This window comes from Pipistrellus hanaki (assembly GCF_964339955.1).
Source record: "Pipistrellus hanaki genome assembly, chromosome: 1".
Taxonomy (NCBI): Eukaryota; Metazoa; Chordata; class Mammalia; order Chiroptera; family Vespertilionidae; genus Pipistrellus; species Pipistrellus hanaki.
The window spans coordinates 55153833-55179729 of NC_140503.1; the positions used below are offsets into that span (position 1 = coordinate 55153833).

Below are 25897 nucleotides of genomic sequence, written 5' to 3' on the forward strand. Positions count from 1 at the left end.
GGGGGATGTGACAAGATTTTAGTGAGCTGTCATGCTACAATCTCTTCAGAGAGCCCCTGGCTTTGATATGAGAGCTATGGCTCCTCCAAGCGTCATTTTCTTTCCACTAACAGCTGAGTGACACGGCCATGAAACAGGCCTGGTTCCTCTCATTGCCAGGAGGGCTTCTTGCAAGCAGAGGATAGTTTGGAAACCAATACATGTTGGTTGAAATAGATATCTCAGGTCATCGGCATCATTGATCACTCTCAACTAGGACACTGCAGCAGGTGTTTTAGATATTTTTTAGGGGAAACGCTAGCTTCCCTGAATGTTTTAACCCAATGGAAATAAAATTCAAAATGCAAACATTGTCTCATATTTTCAAAGAGATTAAAAAATTGGGAGTCAAGATGGCCAAGTTATGCTCTTGATAAAAGTGAATTTGAGTGCAAAACTTCTTACCCATTATTGTTATTGTTCTTGCTGTGATTATTGCTTTGAGGTGGTTCTTAAAACAATGTCTGCTCTGGCAGGAATTTGCAGGGGAAGGTCTTCGAACCCTGGCCATTGCATACAGAGATCTGGATGATAAGTACTTTAAAGAGTGGAATAAGATGCTTGAAGATGCAAATGCTGCCACTGAGGAGAGGGAGGAACGGATAGCTGGGCTGTATGAAGAAATTGAACGGGATTTGATGGTATGAGTTTAGAAGCATGATAGTTTGTGTTTATAGAGAGGACAGTTTGTGTTTAGAGATCTAGGATAGGAATAATCCATTGGCTAAATCATCTTGCACACAGCGGATATTACTTTTTCAAACATTGAATCATGTGTTTTATGTTGGCTTTGAGTTTGGCATGTGTGAGAGCCTAGAGCAGTGGTTGGCAAACTCATTAGTCAACAGAGACAAATATCAATAGTACAACGATTGAAATTTCTTTTGAGAGTCAAATTTCTTAAACCTGAACTTCTTCTAATGCCACTTCTTCAAAATAGACTTACCCAGGCCATGGTATTTTGTGGAAGAGCCACACTCAAGGAGCCAAAGAGCCGCATGTGGCTCGTGAGTTTGCCGACCACAGGCCTAAAGGATTATTTCAATTAGTTGTAGTTTATGTAATTGGAAGTCCCCTAGAGTGGACGATAGCAGACTTCCTATTGTTTGTCAAACCTCTGGTATGTCATTGATGTTATTTTTCCCCCTCACTGCTTTATGATCTATCTTTCTAGGGCAGGAAACTTGCAAGGAAAAGTGGGAAGTTTTATATCTTAGATTTTGATGATATCTTTGCTGCCCAGAGTATGAGAGTATCATTTATTCTAGAAACTACTCTTCCCTGAGGCCCCAGTGGCCAGGAAGCAGCTGGGGAATTCTTAAGTCTTTACAAGCCCAAATGGCTTCTGATTATTTGTGCTAACAGGATCTCTGCCAGTAATTGATGTTCCTATTAGTTGGCTTGATTAGAGAAACTCCTCTTGGGTCCTTCCTAACCCACCTCTGCACGTTTACTATATCAATGCATCATCCTTTTTGCCTTCAATTCCTGTTCTTGACCTCTGAACTCTGTGATTGCAAGCCATAAGTGTTATGAATATTGTTTGCATGCATTAACGTAAGATATTCTCTTTTTTCAACAAAGCTTCTAGGTGCCACTGCTGTAGAAGACAAGTTACAAGAGGGTGTTATTGAAACGGTTTTAAGTTTATCACTAGCCAATATTAAGATCTGGGTCCTAACAGGAGACAAACAAGGTAATTTTAAAACAGATAATGATCTTTTGAAGAGAGGGCAATAATTTATATGGTAAAATTTTAACTATTCAGAAAGTTTAGTTAGTTAGATATGTGCCCAGTTCTCTATTTAGGAAATAGCTGAAATACAAATAGGAAGTTAATATAAGAACTTACTATTTAAAGATAAAAACAAATTAAGAAAATATCTGCTAGAGTATACCCTGGGTTCTGTTTAATTTCAGCTCAACTCACTCCGTGAATATAATAGTTAAACCTATAGGCAACAATGGAATTAAAAAAGTTTACCTAAAGGTTTATGTGAGCACTGCCTCCAATCAGGACTGAGACTTGCATAATGCTGAAGCAGGACAATAGAGACCTTAGGGTTACTCCTTTACTTTGTTGATGCTATGTAGAGCTTTGGGGATCTTAGAGGAGGGGACAGGCTTTTGGGAGGCTCAGGGAAGCAACTGTTTATCAACTGGTCTGTAAATATTTTGGTATTTTAACAACCACAACAGTTGTACTAGAGTAACCTAGTTTAATTCCAAGCCTTCCCATGCAATGGTACAATGGGAGCTGACCCACTTTCAGGCATGACAAAATATCAAATCATCAGAAAAAGAGTCATTATGTTCATAATTCTGTGCTTGTTAAGAAAGATTTTGGATCAATTGCTAGCAGTAATGATTAAAACAAAAATGCTTTTACACTTGGTCCTTAGTAAACCAGAAACATTCAGTTAACTGGTGAATACATGTGTGGTTTTTTTTTTTTTAAGATTCTATCTACCTATAGATATTTTTAGAACATTTGAGATTTTCAGATGTGGTAAATCAATTCTCTATACATACACCCAAATCACTGATCACAAAAATAAACATTAGAAAGTTGAGCTCTGTGATGTGTTACTACAGACTTCTTGGAGTTTGATGTTGATCAGTGGGTATAGCTGCTCAATTAGTTATGAATATCCACAAGTTTACTATTATTTAGCTTTAATTTTTGTGGTTTATACAAAACACACACTTACCAGTTGCTTTCCTTGACATAGGACAGGCAAATCTAATGATTCCATAGAATTAGGTAGAGCCTAAGAATTCAGTAGAATCAAATGACTTTATTGAAAATAGGTTTACCTAACTATCCTAGGCTCCATTTCTATAAAATTGGAAGAAGGAGTGCTCAACATCATGTAATTTTCTAGTTTTCTAGCAGCAGCAGTCCATCCACTTAATGGGAAAGTGACAATGTTGCATGTGGGAGAACTATAAAAATTTTATAAGAGCATTTTTTGCTGTTCAACTGAACATTTTGCTGTTATTTTTTAATTTTCCTACTACATAAGAATTGAAAAATGGCTAAGTGTAGTATTTCAGCTCTCCAAAGGTAGTATTTGGGACCTCCGGTAAAAACTATATGAGAAAGTTGAGGATTCATGGATGTGGCTATGGATCCATGGAGTTATCAATTGATAAATTTGATCATGGGAGCCAGGGCTTAAAATTCCCTCTGGGTCTCTTACATTATCACCAATTATGCTCTCTCTGACATTAAGGGAGCCTGTAAGCTACAAGGAAATATAGCAATGACTTCAAAACTTCTATAGAAAAAACACACTTCTATGCAAGTATACTAGAGGCCTGGTGCATGAAATTCATGCACAGGGAGGGTCCCTAGGCCTGGCTGGTGATCAGGACAGTAGATGCCTCTGGCTGGCAGCAGGGGCCTTCCTTCTGGCTGCCGGCCAGGGGCCTCCTTTCCCTGGCTGCTGGCTGGGGCCTCCCTTCCTCAGCTGCTGGCTGCTGGCCAAGGCCTTCCTTTGTTCTCTGCCACTCGCTGGTGGCCAGTGCATGTCATAGTGAGTGATAGAACTCTAGGTCTCCTGGTTGAACTCCCACAGGGACACTTTGCTTATTAGCCTATTTTATGTATAGATTATCAATAATTTTCTAACTGAAGTAGGCTTTATTTTGTATCAGAAACTGCCATCAACATTGGCTATGCCTGCAACATGCTGACTGATGATATGAATGAAGTGTTCATTATAGCAGGGAACACGGCAATGGAAGTCAGAGAAGAACTCAGGTAAGTGTTAAAGGAAGAAGGGAAGAGTGGAAAAGGGAGAAAGGGAAAAGGGAAGATCAGGTAGTCGAGAAAGTATTGTAGATGGTCTTCATTTAATACAAAGTTCTTTCTCCATGTTTCCTAAAATTCTATCCATTTTGGTCACAAACTAAGATAAGTTTAATATTGGTAGTGAGTTAATATCTTCAGGCCTCCAACATTTCCCAAGTATTTTTAATTTACTTTAACTTTTTTGTTAATCTTCATTCAAGGATATTTTCCCATTGATTGTTAGAGAGAGTGAAAGGCGGGAGTGGGGAGGGGGATTTGTGGGACACACAGAGAGAAATGTCAATGTGAGAAAGATACATTGATTGGTTGCCTCCCACAAGTTCCCTGACTGGGACTGGGAGCGAAGCCTGCAAGTGAAGTATGTGCTCTTGACTGGAATCGAACCCAGAACCCTCCAGTATTCAGGCCAATGCTATATCCACTGTGCCAAACTGGGCAGGGTTCCCAAGTATTTTTAGAAAATGATTTTCAATCATTTACATGGTTAGCCTTTAAAATTATGCATTGGCGCTTAGCCTGTCAACTCTACATGATAATGAGTGATCAGTGTTACTGAGGGCACTTGTTAAAAATACTAATTCTCTAGCTTTAAAATTAAGAATATTAAGTACTTATAAAAAATCAATAAAATATATTAAAAAGAATATATTAAGTATTTAGATGGGCATAGGACTTTGTATTTTAATAAGCACCTAGATGAAGCTTATGATTAGATAAACTTGGAGATGGTGTGTAAAGTTGAAATAGTCTTTCAAGAAAGCAGACATTTTGATATAGATGCTATTGAAATAGCATACTTATGCACCTTAGGTAACCACTACATGGTACCAGAAAATGGATAAGTGGTAAATTGAAGGTAAGAGTGGACAAACATCAAATTTTGAGAAATAGTATTTATTATTTGCCAATTTATTATTTTTTTGTTACTTTATTTGAAGAACATTTTACAAGCCTGCATAATTATTTTCCTAGCACTTCAAAAATGCTGCCCTATAACAATTTTTGTTTGTTGATGCTTGTGGTAGCTTCTCTAAGTTCAGCCCATTTTGGGTCTGACTAAATAGATTGTTGACTTGGAGGCAAACTGCTTGCTGCTTGTTGTTTACTCTAACCTTCCCTCCACAGGACAGTGGTGCTCTATGGGTTTCCTTAAGGGATCTCCTTCATTAAACTTCCTGAACCTTAGAAAGAAAAGAAGTCTCAACTGTTAGCACCACTAATCAATATTTGTAGATCAAATCTCTCAACTTCTTCTACACTAACTTTTTCCACAGTAGGAAACTGCCATGCCATGCTTGTTGGAAGCTATGTCTTTGCCAAATAAAAATTGGGAAATCTAATTATTACTGATATAATTTTATTATTATTATTTCTATAACTTTAATGATAGATCCCATAGTCTATTAAAGAAAATATTGGTGAATTGCTTAATAATTAATAATTAACTTTTTTTTTATTTTGGGGGATTTTATCTCTTGCTGAAGGAAGATAGATGAAAGCATATCCAGATTCTAATGAGCCTACTGCTAAATGCTTTGAGACTATGCCTGGGACACTATTGTTTGTAGTATTCATGTATTACCTCATTTTATTCTCAAAGCAATCTAATGGAGAGACATTATCAATACCCCTATTTACAGATTGGGAGGCTGAGACACAGGGTAATACGCCCAAGGTTCCACAACTAGTCAGTGGGTCAGCAAGGATTTGAAGCTAGGCAGTGTGGCCCCAGAGCCTATGCACCAAATTACTTGCTATGTCTCTCCTGAAAAACACCTTAGATGTATTCTTACTCCTTTAAAAATTTAATATAAAAATGTGTTGCTAGGCACCTTTTTGCTTCACTTGTGTTTAATACTAGATGAGCAATTAGGTGAGAATAAATTTCAGGGAGACTGGAGACGTAAGAGGAATAGCATGAACTTTCTGTTTACTGGAGCCTAATTAACATCTCTGCTCCATGCTCAGGGACTGGCTGAGTGACTTTGATATGCTGTTCAATTTTCCTTTACTTGGTTTCTTCATTTGAAAAATAGGAAAATATACAAATATGTACCCTAATAGATTATTTTACTTTGAGAATTAAGTGACTCAAGAATTTAAAACTTTATGGCCATTAATTAACATCCTTCTTGCACTCCCTACTTTCTCTACTTCCTTCATTCCTGCTTCCCTCTTTCCTTCAGCCATTGTTCCCAAAATTTCCACCAGCAAGTACTGCTTTTATTGTTATTTCTTCAATAGACTCTATCATTAAAATTGTATAAATAATTATAAAATTATGTCAGTAACAATTAATTAGATTTCCCAATTTTTATTTGGCAAAGACATATGCAATCTCCAGTCATAACTTCTAACCAGCATGATATAGCAGTTTTCTAGACCAAATTGGTGCCATGATAGCCAAATATAACACAAAACTTTAAAAAATTAGAGATTCTATGCATTCTTATCATAGAGAAATCTATATTTTTTTTATGAACCTTCCTAAGATATTAAAAATGCTCCCCTTTATTACAACTTTTATGGACCCTCTTTCTCCCTTGATTACACTGGGTAATGATACTGTGGGTTGCTGAACTAGCACACACAAAGACATAGAAACATGAAAGAAGTCATGTTAATTTTCAGGAGCAATATTCCAAAGTTGTAGCTAGAATGTTTCACACCTAAAGGTGGAAACATTTTTTTTTTTAGGGATGGATTGATGATAAGCAAAAGTGATTAGACTTTATCCTGAATGTACTGTATATAATACCTGAAAGTATTGGGTAAATGTGACAAACCCATTTTTTTTTTTTGCATTTTAGAAATAACATTCTAGTGACAGGATAGATTATGTTTGCTGGGGAAAATGGATGATACATCAAGAGGCAGTTGGAATACTCAAGCTTAGAGATGATGAGGGTTGAATTAAGGCAGTGAGGTTGTAACAGAGGGAAAGTACTTTGGAGGTAGGATGAATAGGACTTGAAATTTGTTTCCATGTAAAGAGGAGTAGAAGGAGGCTCTGCCATTTCTAGCTATCTGACTTCATAGTCCAGATTCCATTCAGGTGTGTAAGAACAGAAACTTATTACATTTTCTAAAACTGAACTTGAATCTCTTTTCTGCTTGATGACAATACAATTAATCTGGGCACTTTTGGGTAAGTTTAGTTCAAGTGTAGGATGCACAGTTGCTTTACCTGCCATTGACCTTAGAGACCCTGCTGGTATCCCACTTCTGTGTCCCTGTCTGGTCTCTGGTCTCTTGTGGTTGCTGGCTGTCCCTCTTGGCTGATTTCCACACCTCCTGCGAGTGGCTTCCTGACCTGTATCCCAGAAGACTTGTGCTCTCACATGGCTGCCTCTGTTCCTGCAATCCCTTTACTAGCCTCCATGTCACTGAATGTCATTGGCAACTATTCCATCCTCAGATTCCCAAAAACTTATCTAAGGGTTCCATTACCCACATGGTTCCAACCACCAATAGTCTAGGATAAGGGTGTCTTTTAGTGACTCATCAGCATCTAAACTCCTCTTTAAATTCCTTTTCCTGTAGGCTAGATGGGAGATGGGAAAAAGAGGTCATTTATTTCTAGTACCCAACAGTTTATGCCCAGGTTGCTTTAAGGATTAATCTCATAAGACTTAAAGAAACTTTTTTCCTCCATCTTAAAAAGTCCAATTAGTAAAATTCCAGATTGATTGAATTCAGAATGACTGTAAGTATCAAGAACCTATTTTGGAATTTTAAAAAGCAAGATCTTTTAAAAATTTTTCAATTACATTACAGTTGACACTATTATATTTGTTTCAAATGTACCCCCCCTCAGTGATTAGACATTATGTGACTTACTAAGTGATCATCCCAACAAATCTCACTCCCATCTGACACTATGCATAGCTATTAGAATATTATTGACTATATTTCTTATGCTGTTCTTTACATCCCCATTACTATTCTGAAACAACCAGTTTGTACTTCTTAATCCCTTCATCTTTTCTATTTATTCCCACAAACCTCCTCCCATCTGGCAGTCATCGAAATTTTCTCTGTCTCTATGAGTCTGTTTCTGTGTGTTCATTTATTTTGATTTTTTTGGATTCAATTGTTGATAGATATGTATTTATTGCCAGTTTTGACCTTTTTTCTTCTTCTTTTTAAAGAAGACTATTTAATATTTCATGTAATTCTGGTTTGGTGGTGATAAATTCCTTTAGCAAAAAGCAAGATCTTGGCTTTTTTGTTTTCTCTATATTTGGTTCTGTCCAATCTCCTCAAGGCAAGGTATGTTTCTGAGGAAACAAAGAAGGCCACCTGTGGTAATGTTGGTGCTTGAAGAAGGGGGGGAATCAAGGTTACTATCTCCAAATTTTATTCATTTGGTTGACTAAGTAGATGACATAACTTGTTATGTGGCGGGATTATAGAGAAATATGAATTCTTATATACTGTTGTTGGGAGTGTAAATTGGTAGAAACGTTCTAGAGGGAAAACTTGCAATAAATTTCAAAATTACACATATGCATATTTTATTATTATTATTATTTTAATCCTCACCTAAGGATATACATTAAGTGGCCAGATTATTATTATCTCTGAACGCAATTAATTTGGCCACTTGGTGTGTGTGTGTGTGTGTGTGTGTGTGTGTGTGTGTATATATATATATATATATTTTAGAGGCCTGGTTCATGTATTTGTGCATGGGTGGGGTATGGCCAGCCTGGCCAGGGGAGGGAACATGGGCAGTAGGCTGGCCTGCCTGTTGATAGAACTCCTGGTTGAGGAGACAATTTGCATATTAGCCTTTTATTATATAGGATATACACTGAGTGGCCAGATTATTATGCATTCAGAGATCATAATAATCTGGCCACTCAGTGTATTTCCCATTGATCTTTAGAGAGAGAGTGAAAGGGAGGGAGAAGGGGAAGAGAGAGTAAGAGAGAAACATCAATGTGAGAGACACATTGAATGGCTGCCTTCCATATGGGCCCCAACTGGGACCAGAGATTGACTCTGCAACCATGGTATGTGCCCTTGACTTGAAATTGAACCTGAGATCCTTTGGTCAGTGGCGGATACTCTAACCACTGAGAAAACTGACCAAGGATCAAATACGCACATTTTTTACCCAAGGATTTCTACTTCTAGGAATTGCCTTTAAGAAAATAAATGGACAAATATATGAGTAAATATATCGAAATAGTCATTGCTGCATTAGTTATGATAATGGAATATTAGAAATTGTTCAAATAACCAGCCTCAGGGATTTTGTTAATTGCTTTGCTATATACCTACAATAGAATTCTATGTGGTCATTAAAAGTGGTTATTTATTTATTTACATTGGAAGATATCCATGATATAGTTAAATAAAAGATGAAATCATGAAACAGCATGCAGAATATAATCTTTTTTTTAAAATAAAAAGCATGTATGGGACTTCCTGTAAGATGGCGGCCAGGAGAGAGAAATCAAAGCAGGAGAGAGACATCCTGAAAAGAGAGACCATGGGAAGACAAAGAAACAGCCCACAAATGAAAGAAAAGCAGGCATCACCAGAAAAGGAAGTAAACGAGTTAGAGGCAAGCAACCTACCAGAGCAAGAATTCAGAGTAATGATCATAAGATGGCTAAAAAGAATGGAAGACAAATTTGACAATAGGAATAAGACCCAAAAGGAAATGAAGAAAAACCAAGAGGAAATGAAGATGACTCAAGAAGAAATGAAAAATGACATCGCTACTATGAAGAACTCAATAGAAAGTATCAAGAACAGACTAGAAGAAGCAGAGGACCGCATCAGTGAGCTAGAAGACAAGATGGAAAAAAATACCCAATTAGAGCAGCTTCTAGAAAAAAAAATTAAAAAGCAGGAGGAGAGCCTACGGGAGCTTTGGGACAATGCAAAACAAAACAATATCCGAATAATAGGGTTCTGGAAGGAAAGGAAACTGAGGTAGACATGGAAAACGCATTTCAAGAAATAATGACAGAAAACTTTCCTGAGATAGAGAAGAAAAAACCCACACAAATCCAAGATGCTCGCAGAGTCCCAAGCAAAATGAATCCCAGAAGACCGACACCAAGGCATATTATAATAAATTGGCAAACACCAACGACAAAGTAAGAATCTTAAAAGCAGCCAGAGAGAGACAGAAAGTTACATATAAAGGAACCCCCATCAGACTAACAACTTATTTCTCAACAGAAACTTATCAGGCCAGAAGGGAATGGGATGAAATATACAAAGTCATGCAAAGGAAGGGTCTGAATCTAAGAATACTGTACCCAGCAAGGCTATCAATCAAAACTGAAGGTGAAATCAGGAGCTTCACAGACAAAAAAAGACTAAAGGAATTTATCTCCACCAAACCAGCAATGCAAGAAATGCTAAAGGGTCTACTGTAAAAAGAAAGAAATAGGAGGCGAAGAAGGAACACAGGGGTATAGAATAAAAATGGCGTCAAATGAGTACCTATCATTAATAACTTTAAATGTAAAAGGTTTAAATGCTCCAGTCAAAAGACACAGGGTAACAGATTGGATAAGAAAACAAGACCCATACATATGTTGTCTACAAGAAACCAACCTCAGAAAAAAACATGCACACAGACTGAGGGTGAAGGGATGGAAAAAAGTTTTCCAGGCAAATGGATATGAAAAAAAAAGCTGGGGTAGCAATACTTATATCTGACAAATTAGATCTCAGAGTGAAGGACATAACAAGAGATAATGAAGGCCACTTCATAATACTAAAGGGAGCAATCCAACAAGAAGAAATAACCCTGGTAAATATATATGCACCCAATACAGGAGCACCCAAATACATAAAAAAAAAAAAAAAAAAAAAAAAAAAAAAAAAAAAAAAAAAAAACTGCTGGAGGACATTAAGGGAGAGATTAATAGCAATACAATCATAGTAGAAGATTTTAATACCCCACTGTCATCCTTTGACAAATCATCTAAACAAAAAATCAGCAAAGAAATATCAATCCTAAATGACTCACTAGACCAGATGGAATTAATTTACATCTTCAGAACATTCCACCCCAAAGCCACAGAATATACATTCTTCTCAAGTGCACATGGGACATTCTCAGAGATAGACCACATTTTGGGACATAGGCAAAGTCTCTTCAAATTCAAGAAGATAGAAATCATATCATGCATCTTCTCAGATCATAATGGCATAAAACTGGAAATTAACTACAATGAAAATAATCCAAAGAAATCAAACACATGGAGACTAAACAGCATGCTATTAAACAAGGACTGGGTTACCAGAGAAATCAAGGAAGAAATTAAAAACATCCTGTAAACAAACGACAATTAAAACACAACAATCCAAAATCTATGGGACATAGCAAAGCAGTTTTGAGAGGGAAGTTCATATCCCTAAAAGCCTATTGCAAAAAAACTAGAAAAAATGGTAACAAATGATCTAACTCTACAATTCAAAGAGTTAGAAAAAGAACAACAAGAAAAGCCCAGTGTAAGCAGAAGGAAGGAAATAACAAAAATTAGAGTGGAGATAAATGATATAGAGACCAAAGAAACAATACATAAGATCAACAAAACCAAGAGCTGGTTCTTTGAAAGGATAAACAAGATAGATGAACCTCTAGCCAGGCTAACCAAGAAACAAAGAGAGAGGACCCAAATAAACAAAATCAGAAATGAAAGAGGTGAAATAACAACAGACCCCGCCGAAATACAAAGGATTGTTACAAAATATTATGAACAACTCTATTCCAACAAACTGAACAACCTGGAGGAAATGGACATATTCCTAGAGAAATACAACCTTCCAAAACTCAATCATGAAGAATCTATAAATCTCAATAAAACAGTAACTTGGGAAGAATTTGAAATAGTCATCAAAAAGTTTCCAGCAAACAAAAGCCCAGGGCCAGATGGCTTCACAGGAGAGTTTTACCAAACATTTAAGGAAGAGCTAAAACCTATCCTCCTCAGACTATTACAAAAAATCCAAGAGGAAGGAACACTTCTAAACTCCTTCTATGAAGCCAGCATCACCCTAATACCAAAACCAGATAAAGACAACTCAATGAAAGAGAATTATAGGCCAATATCCCTTATGAACATAGATGCCAAAATCCTCAACAAAATTCTAGCAAATCGGCTCCAGCAGAGCATCACAAAGATCATACACCATGACCAAGTACGATTTATTCTGGGAATGCAAGGATAGTACAATATCCACAAATCAATAAACGTGATACATCACATAAACAAATTGAAAGATAAAAATCATATGGTCATATCAATTGATGCAGAAAAAGCATTTGATAAAATCCAACACTCTTTCCTGATAAAAACTCTCAACAAGGTGGGAGTACAAGGATCATACCTCAACATAATAAATGCTATATATGATAAACCCACAGCCAACATCATACTCAATAGGCAAAAACTAAAACCATTTCCTCTAAGAACAGGAACAAGACAGGGTTGCCCACTCTCACCACTCCTTTTTGACATAGTACTGGAAGTACTAGCCATTGCAATTAGACAAGAAGAGGATATAAAAGGCATCCAAATTGGAAAAGAAGAAGTAAAGTTATCCTTATTTGCAGATGACATGATATTGTACATAAAAAACCCAAAAGACTCCATTAAAAAATTAATTGACTTAATAAATGAATTTGGCAATGTAGCAGGATACAAAATTAACGCCAAGAAATCTATGGCATTTCTATACACCAATAGTGAACTTGTAGAAACAGAGACTAAAAAGGCAATCCCATTTACCATCACACCAAAAAAATTAAGATACCTTGGAATAAACTTAACTAAGGAGGCAAAAGACCTATACATGGAAAACTACACGACACTGAAAAAAGAGATAGAGGAAGATGTAAACAGATGGAAGAACATACCATGTTCATGGATTGGTAGAATCAACATCATCAAAATGTCCATACTTCCCAAAGCAATGTATAGGTTCAATGCACTCCCAATTAAAATATCAACAGCATATTTCACTGACCTAGAAAAAACTCTTCAAAAGTTCATTTGGAACAACAAAAGACCCCGAATAGCCACAGCAATCCTGAGAAAGAAGAGTAAAGTAGGAGGGATCTCAATACCAGATTTCAAGCTGTATTACAAAGCCACTGTTCTCAAAACAGCCTGGTACTGGCACAAGAACAGACATATAGATCAATGGAATAGAATTGAGAACCCAGATATCAACCCAAATCACTATGCTCACTTAATATTTGACAAAGGAGGCACGAACATACAATGGAGTCAAGACAGTCTCTTCAATAAATGGTGTTGGGAAAATTAGACAGATACATGCAAAAGAATGAAACTGGATCACCAACTTACACCATACACAAAAATAAACTCAAAATGGATACAGGACTTAAACATAAGATGGGAAACCATAAAAATACTAGAGGCATCTACAGGCAGCAAAATCTCAGACATATGCCAAAAGAACTTCTTCACTGATACTTCCCCTAGGGCAATGGAAGCTAAAGAGAAAATAAACAAATGAGACTACATCAAAATAAAAAACTTTTTTACAGCAAAGGAAACCATCAAGAAAACAACAAGAAAGCACTCTGAATGGGAGAACATATTTGCAAATGTTATCACTGATAAAGGTTTAATCTCCAACATCTACAGACAGCTTATACAACTTAAAAAAGGAAGATAAATGACCCAACTAAAAAAATGGGCAATGGATCTAAATAGAATCTTCTCAAAAGAAGACAGAAGGAAGGCCAAAAGGCACATGAAAACATGTTCAAAGTCACTAATTATCCGAGAAATGCAAATCAAAACAACAATGCGGTACTATCTCATACCTGTCAGAATGGCCAACATCAACAAATCAACAAACGACAAGTGTTGGAGAGATTGCGAAGAAAAAGGAACCCTCGTGCACTGCTGGTAGGAATGTAGACTGGTGCAACCACTGTGGAGAACAGTATGGAGCTTCCTCAAAAAACTGAAAATGGAACTCCCATTTGACCCAGTAATCCCACTCCTAGGAATATATCCTAAGAAGCTAGAAACATCAATCAGAAAGGATATATGAACCCCTATGTTCATAGTAGCACAATTTACGATAGCTAGGATTTGGAAACAGCCTAGGTATCCATCAGCAGATGGTTGGATCCAAAAACTATGGTACATTTACACAATGGAATTTTATGCTGCCATAAAAAAGAAAAAATTCTCATCGTTTGCAGCAACCTGGATGGAATTGGAGAACATCATGCTGAGTGAAACAAGCCAGTCAAGGAAAGAGAGACACCACATGACCTCACTTATTTATGGATGATCAAGAACATTATAAACTGAAGAACCAAAAGATAGATATAGAGACAGTAAAGCAACAAGAAGACTGTCAAATTACAGCGGGGAGGTTGGGGAAATCTGGGGGAAATAAGAGATCGACCGAAGGACTTGTATACATGCATATAAGTACAACCAATGGACACAAAACTCTGGTGAGGGAGGGTTTGTACGGGGGGTGGGCAATGGTATATGTACAAAAAATAATAATTTAATAAAAAATATATTAAAAAAAATAAAAAAATAAAAAGCATGTACTGTATGTTTATGTGTGTATGTACAGGGGTGGGTAAAATGAGGTTTACAGTTTGGAGTACATAAAAGTTTATTATTGTATTATTTCTCACTAAATGTATTATTTTCCATATGAACAACTGTAAGCCTATTATAACTCACCCCTGTATATGTATAAACCTATATATTTATATCCATATCTGTTCACCTACTTACTTATTAAGCTCTGGAAGACATATACAAAGTTGATAGTTCTCAGTGAGGGATCAGATGGATCATATTTGCTTTCTTCTTTATGGCTCTTTGTATTATCTGGAGTTAAAATAGTATTAATACAATACTTTTACAATTAGGAAAAAAACAAAAAATTATCTCCATTTTTTTAATGAGAAAAAATATTTAGAGGGGGAAAAAAGGAAATAATCTCCCTCTAGATGAATTATTTCATGTCCCTTGAAGCCATTTTGTTTAAATGACTGGCAAATAATGTGGGGTGTTTTTTTTTCAACCAACTTTGGAGCTCACCCCATTTTTAGAATCTAAGAGAGAGAGGCAATGCGTAGCAGAAAATTCTAGATCCATTTATAATATTCATTTCCTTAATATGATTTGGGAGGAAGAACATCTAAGAAAAGTAATTTTTAAAGGTGCTCCCTATAATTCCAATCTTGGTTACTTATATCAAAGCCCATAGTTTTGGGGATAAAACATTGAAATAATAAATTTATACCATTAACTTTTCTTGTTTTATGCTTTTGAGTTCAATGGGAGTTCATGTAAAACCACACCAAAAAAGTGTATCAAATGAACAGGATCTAAGTGATAGTATCTTTTCGGAAGAAATGACCTAAAAGCTTATATTTATACCTGTCAAGTATATTTAGATTATTTTATAAACATGGATATGTAATTTTCATGCATATCATGCATATGGCTTGTTTCAAATTTAGTGTCATGAAGTCATTTTAGACACTTTGAGTTCTTTGTTAACTTTACTGTCATAGCTGTTTTAGTAGTGAGGGCATCCCCAGAAATCTACAATTAACTTCTGCTATGGTTTCTCAGAAGATTACTGCATTGATTACATTTCACCAACATATATGTCTTCTGCCCTAAAGAAAATAGACTAGAATGTAATTTTGCTTTGGCTGACAGGCAAACTCATTCCATGTTCCATTTTTGTTGCATATATCACATACTTTATTGTTAGAAAAATTCATGTCTTATAACTAATTAAACCATAAAGTGATTGCTTCTGAGAAGTATACCAGGGGTATACTTTCCTCCTTAACAAACAAACAAACAAAAATACAGATACTTAATGAAATGTTATTTGAGTGGGCAGAATTCATAAATGCAAATGACTCCAAGGCCAGAAAGGTAACATTAGTTGCGTGATCTGGGCTACATATAAGACATTAGGGAGGCATGGGGGACTTTGGAAAGGCGAACATCATCTTGTCAATAAACTCATACAGATTTTTTAAAAAACACTATGCAGTCCAAACAAATGCATCTTGTTCCTAATTCCCAAATGCTAGTCATCCAAGCTAACTGTATTTAGTAAGTTAAGTTTCTATCATAAATGGTAAAACCTTAGAGAAATAAGTAATTGTGGAGAACTTCTAGTATACACTTGTATAACTGCCCAAGTTTTCATAGCTGTTATCATCCAGTCTGATTAGCTTTCTAATAAAGAAATCAGTTTCTAAACTAGTGCAGGGCTTTAATGTCTTCTGGTCACACAAGTAGTAAGGGACAGAACTAAGGCTTGAAATAAAAATTTCACGTACTTTCTCCCTTCCGATTGGTAGGGTAGTCCCTTAATTGCTCCCATGTTACTGTGTCTTGCCCCAACCTAGAAACAGCCTGTAGCCTGTGGTAGACTCTATAGTAAACTTACTTGGTGTGGCAAATCAAGAGCTAGGAATCTGAAGACCTGGGTTGTAGCCTGAGATTGTAGTTGACTAATCAAGTGGCTAGATGTCAGAGGCAAACCTCAGGCCTGAACCTGTAACAAAACAAAACAACAACAACAACAACAACAACAAAATGGAAGTTTGGCTGCCTGATGTAACAAAAGCCAAATTCCTGAGGCAGGTGCTGTTGCAAAAGGAAAGATGTTTTATTCAGGAGCCACAGGACCTGGGAGAATGGTGGACGCTCCTTTCAAAGACCCAATCTATTTTTCTACTGAAGACTAAGGATCTTATAGATATAGGGAGGGAAGGGATTTTCTTTTTTTTCTATCCAATTATCTTGCTAGATTTTGGTACCCTTGGGCGCTATCCATTCATGTGTCTATTTTGGGCACATTCAGTATAACAACCTTCCCCTCTATCATTTTGGCCAGTGAGGGAGACTCCCTGGCATTCCAACTGACTGTCTAAGGCCGTGGTCTGCAAACTGCGGCTCGAGAGCCACATGTGGCCCTTTGGCCCCTTGAGTGTGGCTCTTCCACAAAATACCATGGCCTGGGCGAGTCTATTTTGAAGAAGTGGCATTAGAAGAAGTTTAAGTTTAAAAAGTTTGGCTCTCAAAAGAAATTTCAATCGTTGTACTGTTGATATTTGGCTCTGTTGACTACTGGGTTTTCTCACCACTGGTCTAAGGTAACAAACCCAGGTCTTCAGGTTCTAAGCCCAATACTCTTATACGAAAGTCAAGAATGTTTTCTTTTAAGCGTGATATCATGATTTCAATATCCATTTCCCACAGGTCCTTTTAATGTTTGAATATAGGGTGTTTTAAGAGGACTGACAAAAGGACTCTTTTCCCTACTACCTCTTTTCTTTATAGGTTGCATACCAGCAGACATGGGCCTCACTGGGCTTTGCTGTGTTTGTAGTGGCATGGGGCTATGAATGCTGTGGTTGCTTCAATCATTAATGCATTTCTACATGCCAGCATTGTAATAGACTTCCCTTCATTACAAAGCTTGGAAAAAGGCATTCTTTTGTTTTAGCATGTGTTATTTGTATTCTGTGGGTAAGCATTGTGTGTTATGCCTGCAAAAAATATAGTGCATGTTCTTTGAAGGGAGTTGTGTGTAGCCTTTGCTCTTCTAATAAATCGTTTTTGCAAGAACCAGCTGGTATTTGAAGAGATGTTCCAGGAAGAAAAAGAAATGACAACTACAGAACATGGGCAAAGGTCTGGCAATGCACAAGCCCGATCTGGGGGGGGGGGGGGGGGGGGAGGGAGGGCCTGTATGGAGGGAGCGCAGGGTGAATTAAAGCAGAGCTAGGAAACCTGTCCTTTGTCTGCCCGGAAAAGGCTCTTGTGAGAAGTTAGGAAGACAATTTAGGGGGAAAAATACTAAGTAAATAAAATTTCAGCCAATACTTTTAATGAACTCACCCTTCTTTGGAATGTTTTCATTCTCATGGGGGAAAACAGAGATTGAGTCATTTATACAGCCAGTGAGAACTTTACGAAAAAGGAAACCTCAGGAGATGTTTGCCCTTTGGTGCTTTCTTCGGACCCAATTTATAAGCTCTGCAACATTGTCAGGAAAATGACCATTTCTGAGGAACTCGTTTCTTTTGCTTTCTTCATTACACGGGGCTATAAATTTCCACAACTGTGGGGAGGATTCCCTGACATGGTTATCTGATGCAAAAGTCTGTTCCTCCCACTTAAAACAATAACTTTTCATGGCAGCTCTCCCTCCCCCTTCCTCACCTTAACTCCTTACATTTCACACGTAGCACTCTGACATTATAAGCCTTTTATTTTGATTCTGCAAACTGATATCATCCTTGGAGCTAGGGCCATGTAACCTCTGGGTTGCTTGGGTTCCGAAATACAGGCTGTGATTTGGGTCCTGGACAGCAGAAGGAGATGTTGAGCCAGAAGATATGGTTTTCGTTTGTTGTTGTTTTTTTTAACTTAGTATGTAAATAATTAATGTTACATTTTCATATAGAAAGTTGTGAACTACAGTGATTGTTTTTGTACAATGAACATACTCTTCTTCCAGGGGAGTCACTGCTGAAAACCATTTTTTTAAACTTCTATGTAGGATGAACCTTTGGGGAACCAGTTCATTTTGGTCTAAGCCAAAACATCAATTTTCTGGCAAATCTCTCACACCCCCATTTTCTCATGGGCACTCATGCTATATAATAAAGAGTTAATGTGCAGATGGTCATCACGCCCTCATGCTGTCATGCATAATGGCTCAGACACTCAACACTGGGGAGAGAGGAATGGGGACGCGCCAGGCACAAATGAGCTTGAGAGAGCGAAATGGGGACCAGCCAGGCTATGGCCCAGAAGAGGGACAATCTGCCTGTCCTGTGGTCCTGGGCACTAGTGCCTGGGGATGCAGCCTGGAAGAGGGACTAGTTGCATACTCCACAGTCCTAGGCGCCAGGGCCTGGGGATGCAGTCTGGGAGAGGGATAAGCCACCTGCCCCGGGGTCCTGGGTGCCAGTGCCTGCAGCCTTGGTGAAACCACCCACCCTTAGTTGCCTGCAGCTGTTGACAGCCTGGATGAAGCCAGCCTGGGTCCTTGCTGCCTGTGGCCAGCCTGAGGGAGGGAAGTTCATGTCCTGGGTGCCTGCAACCATCTGGAGGGGGGAATCCTGGGTCCCGAGTTGGGGCAAGGTAGAGGTGGTTAAGAGTGATCAGGCCACCAGGGGAGCAGTTAGGGGCAATCAGGCCAGTAAGGGAGTAATTAGGGGCAATCAGGCAGGCAGGCAGAGGTGGCTAGGGGTAATCAGGCAAGCAGGCAGAGGGGTTAGGGGTGATCAGGCAAGCAGGCAGGGGAGCAGTTAGGAGCTAGTGGTTCCAGATTGCGAGAGGCAGTCAGACATCCCTTGAGGGATCCCAGATTGAGAGGGTGCAGGCTGGGCTAAGGAACCCACCCCCAACACCTGTACACGAATTTCAGGCATCTAGTTTTGTATATGCAAGCTGAGGCCTGAAGTGTTGGTGGCTGGCTTTGACAATCATCTTCAGGGAGTGTCTGCTGAGTAGCTCCCTGTTGTGGTGGAAAGTTCAGGAGTCATCAGCTTGCTCTGTGTTATTTCAAAGCCTGTCATTCATGGGTCTTCAGAGAAGAAATTTCCTTTTGTCTAAAAGCATCATCTTTCCATTTTCAAGAGAAAAGGAAAAGGCCACTTCTAAGGCTATTGAGTCTCCATACAGTCTTCCTCTTAAACAGCAGAGATGGATGAGATGTGGGAAGGATTATTTTACTGCTGATCAGAGCTAGGGCATTGAAGAGAGTTTCCATTTGAAATTCCCTCTACACTTTGGTGTATATAGTTTCTTTCTCAGAAGATTTAGTTCATTGTTGGAGCTGATGAGTACAATTTTCACTTGTAATAATCCATTATAATATAATGACTATGCCAATTCAATGAATGCTGTCATTTGTATTATTGTCAAATATATTGTCCTTCTTAGAAGCCTGCTGTTTTGAGATGGATCATATTACATTGTTCTACAAATTGATTAATTTATTTACCACATAGATACCTTGGAATCCCTAAAAGATATTATGAATTTTCTTTAGTCTTTCCTTTTATTATTTAACAATACCTCATACCAGATCAGTGCTTCTTAAGTCATTGAAACACACACAATCTTATATATCATGAGCCCCTAGTTCAAGACCAGATCAAGATGGTGATTTAGTTTTTAAGTAATTAAGAACATTCAAGATGATTCATTTTTATTTTATTATTAGAGGTTCATTGCACAAAGATTTGTGCAATATGCCTTCCTTCCCCTGGCTGCTGGCACCGGTTTTCCTCTGGCACCCAGGACCCAGGCCTTTGCTCGGGTTACAGCAGAGAAGCCAAAACTCTTCAGTGTTTAGTCTTCAGTCTTTGCTTTGTGCCTGTGTATGCAAATTAACCCATCTTTGTTGGGTTAATTTGCATACTCACTCTTGATTGGCTGGTGGGCATCATGGAGGTGCAGTCAATTTGTATATTTTTCTTTTATTAGTGTAGATGTTTTCCTTGCTACTTCCTGGAATTTGTAAATTTGCTGTGATATCCCTATTACAAAGAATTATCATACTTGCTCTAACTGAATCTTGTTTCACAGTCTATCTAAATAACGGCAAAATGAATTTACCTTTAGGCCAATCTCTTGTTAGAGTTAAAAAATGTGCTCTGTATACTTTGTTATAATTTTTTCTCTCCCCACCCCCTTTGCCTTTAAGGAAAGCAAAGGAAAATTTGTTTGGACAAAACAGAAGTTCTTCCAATGGCCATATAGTGTCTGAAAAAAAGCAGCAGCTGGAGTTGGACTCAATTGTAGAAGAAACCGTAACAGGAGATTACGCCTTAGTCATAAATGGCCACAGTTTGGTGAGTTCACTTGAGGCTTTTGTTCTTTCTTTTTCTTCACCCTAATAATCATCTCTTTTGTGTTGTCATAATTTTTTGTGTGTGTTTTCTAAACAAATGACACTAATGGAAACAAGGCTTACACTTGATTTCCTGTTTGTGAGGTAAAAGGAAACTTTTAATATACATTTTATGCATTATTGCTTGAATTACCACAGTGAAGGGAGGATCCAAAGAAATACCAAATTCACAGTATATTAATCTTGTCTAAGTGACTGTAGAGCATTTAGCAGTATTGTTTAAGTGCTTTCTGAGGGAGAATGTCACAGTTCACTGTTATTTAATTAAAGTAATGCAACTGGATGAATGTATTGCAATTATTGCTCTTGCTAATGTTTGTGATTTGCAGAGTACAACCTGACCTTCATATAATTACCACTTCAAATTATTGTCATTAAGATACCTCTGGTGGTTTTTCTAAATAGCAGCATTTTTACAGCAATGCCAAACAATTTACTTTGATTAGGAAATCTGGTTCTTGTCGTAATAGAATAAACTTGCATTGTACTTTTAATGTAATTCAGGTTCCAAATCTTGAACAAATATCAAAACGCTCTTCTGAGTTTCTAATTTAGAAAACAAATCTGTGATTGCACTCCAGCAAAGTTATCATTTCTATGCAAAATGAACCAATCTCACATTTTTCTTCCGCTTTGATGATTCCTTTTCTTTTTCGAACTTTGGGAAATAAGTGTATCTTCTTGTAGACATTTTCTTAGAGGACAAATAAAAGTTGGATCTGCATTTCCTCCCTGTGATCAGCTGTCTGTTAGCTCTGAGGGCTCAGAGCATTATCCAGCTGGATTCCAGACATAATGATGTGTTGCCTTCTACACCATGGAAAGTTACAGAGCTCAGCTGCAGGCCAAGCTCAGTTGAAAGTTTGTCCAGATGACACGAACTTCTCCCTTGCACAAATGAATAGCAACTGAAAATTATAAACCTGTCACCTTGGAGTTGGTAGCCTCCAAGCTGAATGGACCACCATATGGAAAGGGTGCCTAATGAGCTGCATTTTGGCTTTCCCTCAGGCTCAAAGAAGCCACTGTGTGGGGGTTGGAGTACTCAGGTGATACCATATACTATTCTGTCTTTGTTTCTAAAGAAGCAAGCGTAAAAAACTAAGATAGATCCTCTTTAAGGACCCCCTCAGCTTCAATGCCTGAAGCTTGTGAATCCATGAAATGTCATTTTTTCATTTAAGAACTGACCCTGTATCTGATAGTATAGTCAAAAGCTTATTAAAACAAACACATTGTAATTCCAATTTGCTGAAATCTTGATGCTTTGCAGAATGTAACTGGATTTCTCTTTCTTAGAGTCAGGGAATCTAGGTTTTCACTTGTTGATAATAAAGAAAAAAAAAATAGAGAGAGAGCTGAAACCAGTTTGGCTCAGTGGCTAGAGCATTGGCCTGAGAACTGAAGGGTTCCAGGTTTGATTCTGGTCAAGGGCATGTACCTTGGTTGTGGCACATTCCCAGTAGGGTGTGTGCAGGAGGCAGCTGATCGATGCTTCTCTCTCATGGGTGTTTCTGACTCTCTATCCCTCTCCCTTCCTCTTTGTAAAAAATCAATAAAATATATTTAAAAAGAGAGAAAGAGAGAGAGAGAGAGAGAGAGAGAGAGAGAGAAGAGAGAGAGAGAGGGAGAAAGGGACCATTCTGGGCAAGACAGCAGTTACATACTTTCTTTTTCAGAAAGGGCATTTGTATTTGAGAGTGCTGGCAATTTCCCTTAGGAGTTATAGACCTTGACATGAAAATTCTTTATTTCAGCGCTTTTTATTTTTTTTAATTTTTTTTTTATAGCCATTTGCCATTTTTTTCTAGACATGCCACTTGCATTTACTAAGCATGTCTAGGTCACAGTCCTAGAGCCCAAAGATAATGATATAAATAGAACATGGACCTTGCTTTAAGGATTGCCATCTGGTATGGAACAATTAATCTCACATACTATAAAGAGGAACAAACAGTGCTTTGAGAACAGAAAAAGACGCATTCAGTTCTTTGTGGGAAAACCAGGGAAGATTCCCTGGAGGAAGTGATATTTTCAGGTAGAGGAGACAACAGTGCAAAGGTAAGGAAGAACCTGTAAAATTATGGAAAGAAGCAATTTGGAATAATGGAGGTAAAGAGAAAACTTAAAGGTAGTGGTAGAAGACAGAACTCAAAAGGAATATTGGGGCCAATTGTGAGGGGTTGTGAATATCTTGTTGAAGATTCATTCAAAGATGACTTAAAATTTAGGTGGATTACTGTTTCTGTTTATTGTGTTTATTACAGCAAGATGTGTACAGCAAGATGTTTTCTAGAAAAAAATCACACAATTAATTGAAAAGGATTAAGCTCTCTTTTTCAGTTATTTCTTGGAATATCTAAAGGCTGTTACGTATTTGGAGAGGAGCAAGGGTGCAAATGGTTGAGGAACTCTATCTGAGACACCACCTGTTTTTTGCACACCACCCTTTTGTGCAGGCCTCTCTTGCTTTCAATCACTATGTTCTTCAGTCTGATCTCCAGACTATCTGCTCTTCATTAATCCGTGCATTAACAACCACCACAACAAACACTAAATATACTAAACAGCAATGCAAATGAAACAAAATTTCCATCATGAGAACAAAGCACCATTTTGTAATAATTATTATTATTTTTTAAATCCTCACCTGAGAATATTTTTTTCATAATTTAAAAAATATATATTTTATTGATATTTTATAGAGAGGAGCAAGGGAGAGAGATAGAGAGCTAGAAACATCGATGAGAGAGAAACATTGACCAGTTGCCTCTTACACACCCCGTACTGGGGATGTGCCCACAACCAATGTATATGCTCCTGACCGGAATCAAACCTGGGACCTTTCAGTCCGCAGACCGAAGCTCTACCACTGAGCCAAACCGGTTTCGGCTTTTCCATTTTCTTAAAAGAGAGAGTGGAAGGGGAGAGAGAGAAATAGTGATGTGACACATTGATTGGCCGCCTCTTGCCCACACCATGGGCCAGGGATCCAACCTGCAACCTATGTACATGCCCTTGACCAGGAATCAAATCCATGACCCTTTGGTCTACGGGCTAATGTTTTACCTATTGGGCTAGGGTAGAAATCACCATTTTGTAGTTCATTCTAAATTTGGTGATACGGTGACTAGGTTCTGTCTTTGGCTTTTCCTTATTTTGGAGATTCTGGAACTTCTCTGGCATTTAACTGTGTCTCCCATTCAACACGATAATGCGTCAAAGAGGACATGCAAGAGTACTGTGTATTTATTTTCATTCTAAAATTTCTTGGCCTTTAGTAGAAGTTTAACACTCATTTCTTTAGTTATCTGGTGTTACTTAACATAAATTTAACTGTTTAGAAAATAAATCAGTTGAGAAATAAGAAATATGCTTCCCAAGGGATGCCTTTGATTTACAACTTCTTGTTCTCTGTATTTTTTTTTTTTTAATCACAGGCTCACGCCCTAGAAAGTGATGTCAAGAATGATCTCCTAGAACTTGCCTGCCTGTGTAAGACTGTGGTGTGCTGCCGAGTCACGCCACTCCAGAAAGCCCAGGTAGTAGAGCTGGTGAAGAAACACAGAAATGCTGTCACTTTGGCCATAGGCGATGGAGCCAATGACGTCAGCATGATCAAATGTAAGAGAACATTTGCTCAGAGGGGCATGTTGCATACCTGAAGTCCTCAGCTTCAGCATTGAGCAATATGCGATGGGGACTCCATTACAACTGCATTTTTCTCAGCGGTTCTAAAATGAATACTCTGGCTCCAACAAGTCCACCATTATTAGCATTCATAAAAAACCCCACCTCCTTCTCTGTAATTAAGTAATTTGTGTATTTTTAGGCTAGAAAAGGACATTGGCACAGGAGGAATGAACACTGGTCCCACAGTCCCAACACTTGGGTTTAGTCCCAGCTTTGCCACTTACACATTGTAAAACCTTGTCATGTTATTGAACTTTTCTGTGCCAATGTCCTCTTTTGTAAAACTAGGATAAATATCCATCATGAGTGGTTCAGGAGATCGTGTATGTGAAAATTATTAATGCCATAGCTCTAAGGTTCTTGTAAATAAATCATACCATAAAAGAGCAATGATAAGTTCCCCAAAGAGATTGTGTCTTTGTTTGGGGAATGAAAGTGTTCTTTTTCTCCTCTGCAGGTGCTCACATTGGCATTGGAATCAGTGGCCAGGAGGGACTGCAGGCAGTCTTAGCCAGTGACTATTCATTTGCACAGTTTCGATACCTCCAAAGGCTTCTCCTCGTTCATGGAAGGTGGTCCTATTTCCGGATGTGCAAATTCTTATGCTACTTCTTCTATAAGAATTTTGCATTCACACTTGTGCATTTCTGGTTTGGTTTCTTCTGTGGCTTCTCAGCCCAGGTTAGTATTAAAAAAAAAAAAAAAAAAAAAAAAAAAAAAAAAAAAAAGACTTTTTTTTTTTTTTCTTTTATAAGATCCCTGGATTATAATTTACTATGCTTCATGGCTTTTTACTAATAAATAGTGACACTGTGGCAATTATGTAATTGATTTGAACTTTAAGCCCAAAAAGAATATATATTTAGCTGGGATTTTTATGTATGAGTACTCATTTCTTCAAGTTTTTGCCTGATGACAGGTAATCTTGATAGAAAATTTTTAAATCAGAAGTCTGAGAAACAATGTCAAGAAATGTTGGGGTATATTTTGGGAAAATGGTCCCTCACCCAACACCCTGAATGTAAATATTTTAAATCAGGGAGAAGTAATTGATGCCCTGACATCAAGGATGCTTTGACAGCAGTTCATTGGCTAAAAAATTGCTGTATAGAGTATGTTGGTTATAACAAAGAAAAATTAGCAAATTTATAAATCGGGATTCTATTTTTTATATCCACTCATCTTTATTTTAAAGGATATTGCTTAACTCCATATCTTGTATATTAGTAGTTTTATTCTGAGAGTCAATTGTGAAAAGGGAGACCTATAGTATTTAAATATACTTATGAATCAAAAACTACATTAATGTTTTAAACAACAACAAAAGAACAAGATTGTCCTTGAAAATGAACTGGTAGTCATAACTCTCAGAAATTCCTTCAAGTATTTTTCCTTCCTCTT

The 25897-nt window shown here is 37.6% G+C and overlaps 1 protein-coding gene across 7 annotated transcripts in view; it reads left to right on the forward strand.

Annotated features, from left to right (window-relative positions):
* The window catches only part of ATP8B4 (ATPase phospholipid transporting 8B4 (putative)), a 246461-nt gene that overhangs the window by 181855 nt on the left and 38709 nt on the right, over positions 1-25897 (forward strand). For all 7 annotated transcript variants that reach the window (XM_084898218.1, XM_084898216.1, XM_084898217.1 and 4 more), the window contains 6 exons: positions 516-680; positions 1624-1735; positions 3700-3805; positions 20597-20744; positions 24244-24427; positions 24954-25177. In XM_084898218.1, coding sequence (XP_084754344.1) covers positions 516-680; positions 1624-1735; positions 3700-3805; positions 20597-20744; positions 24244-24427; positions 24954-25177 — 939 coding nt within the window. The remainder of the gene's footprint in view (positions 1-515; positions 681-1623; positions 1736-3699; positions 3806-20596; positions 20745-24243; positions 24428-24953; positions 25178-25897) is intronic.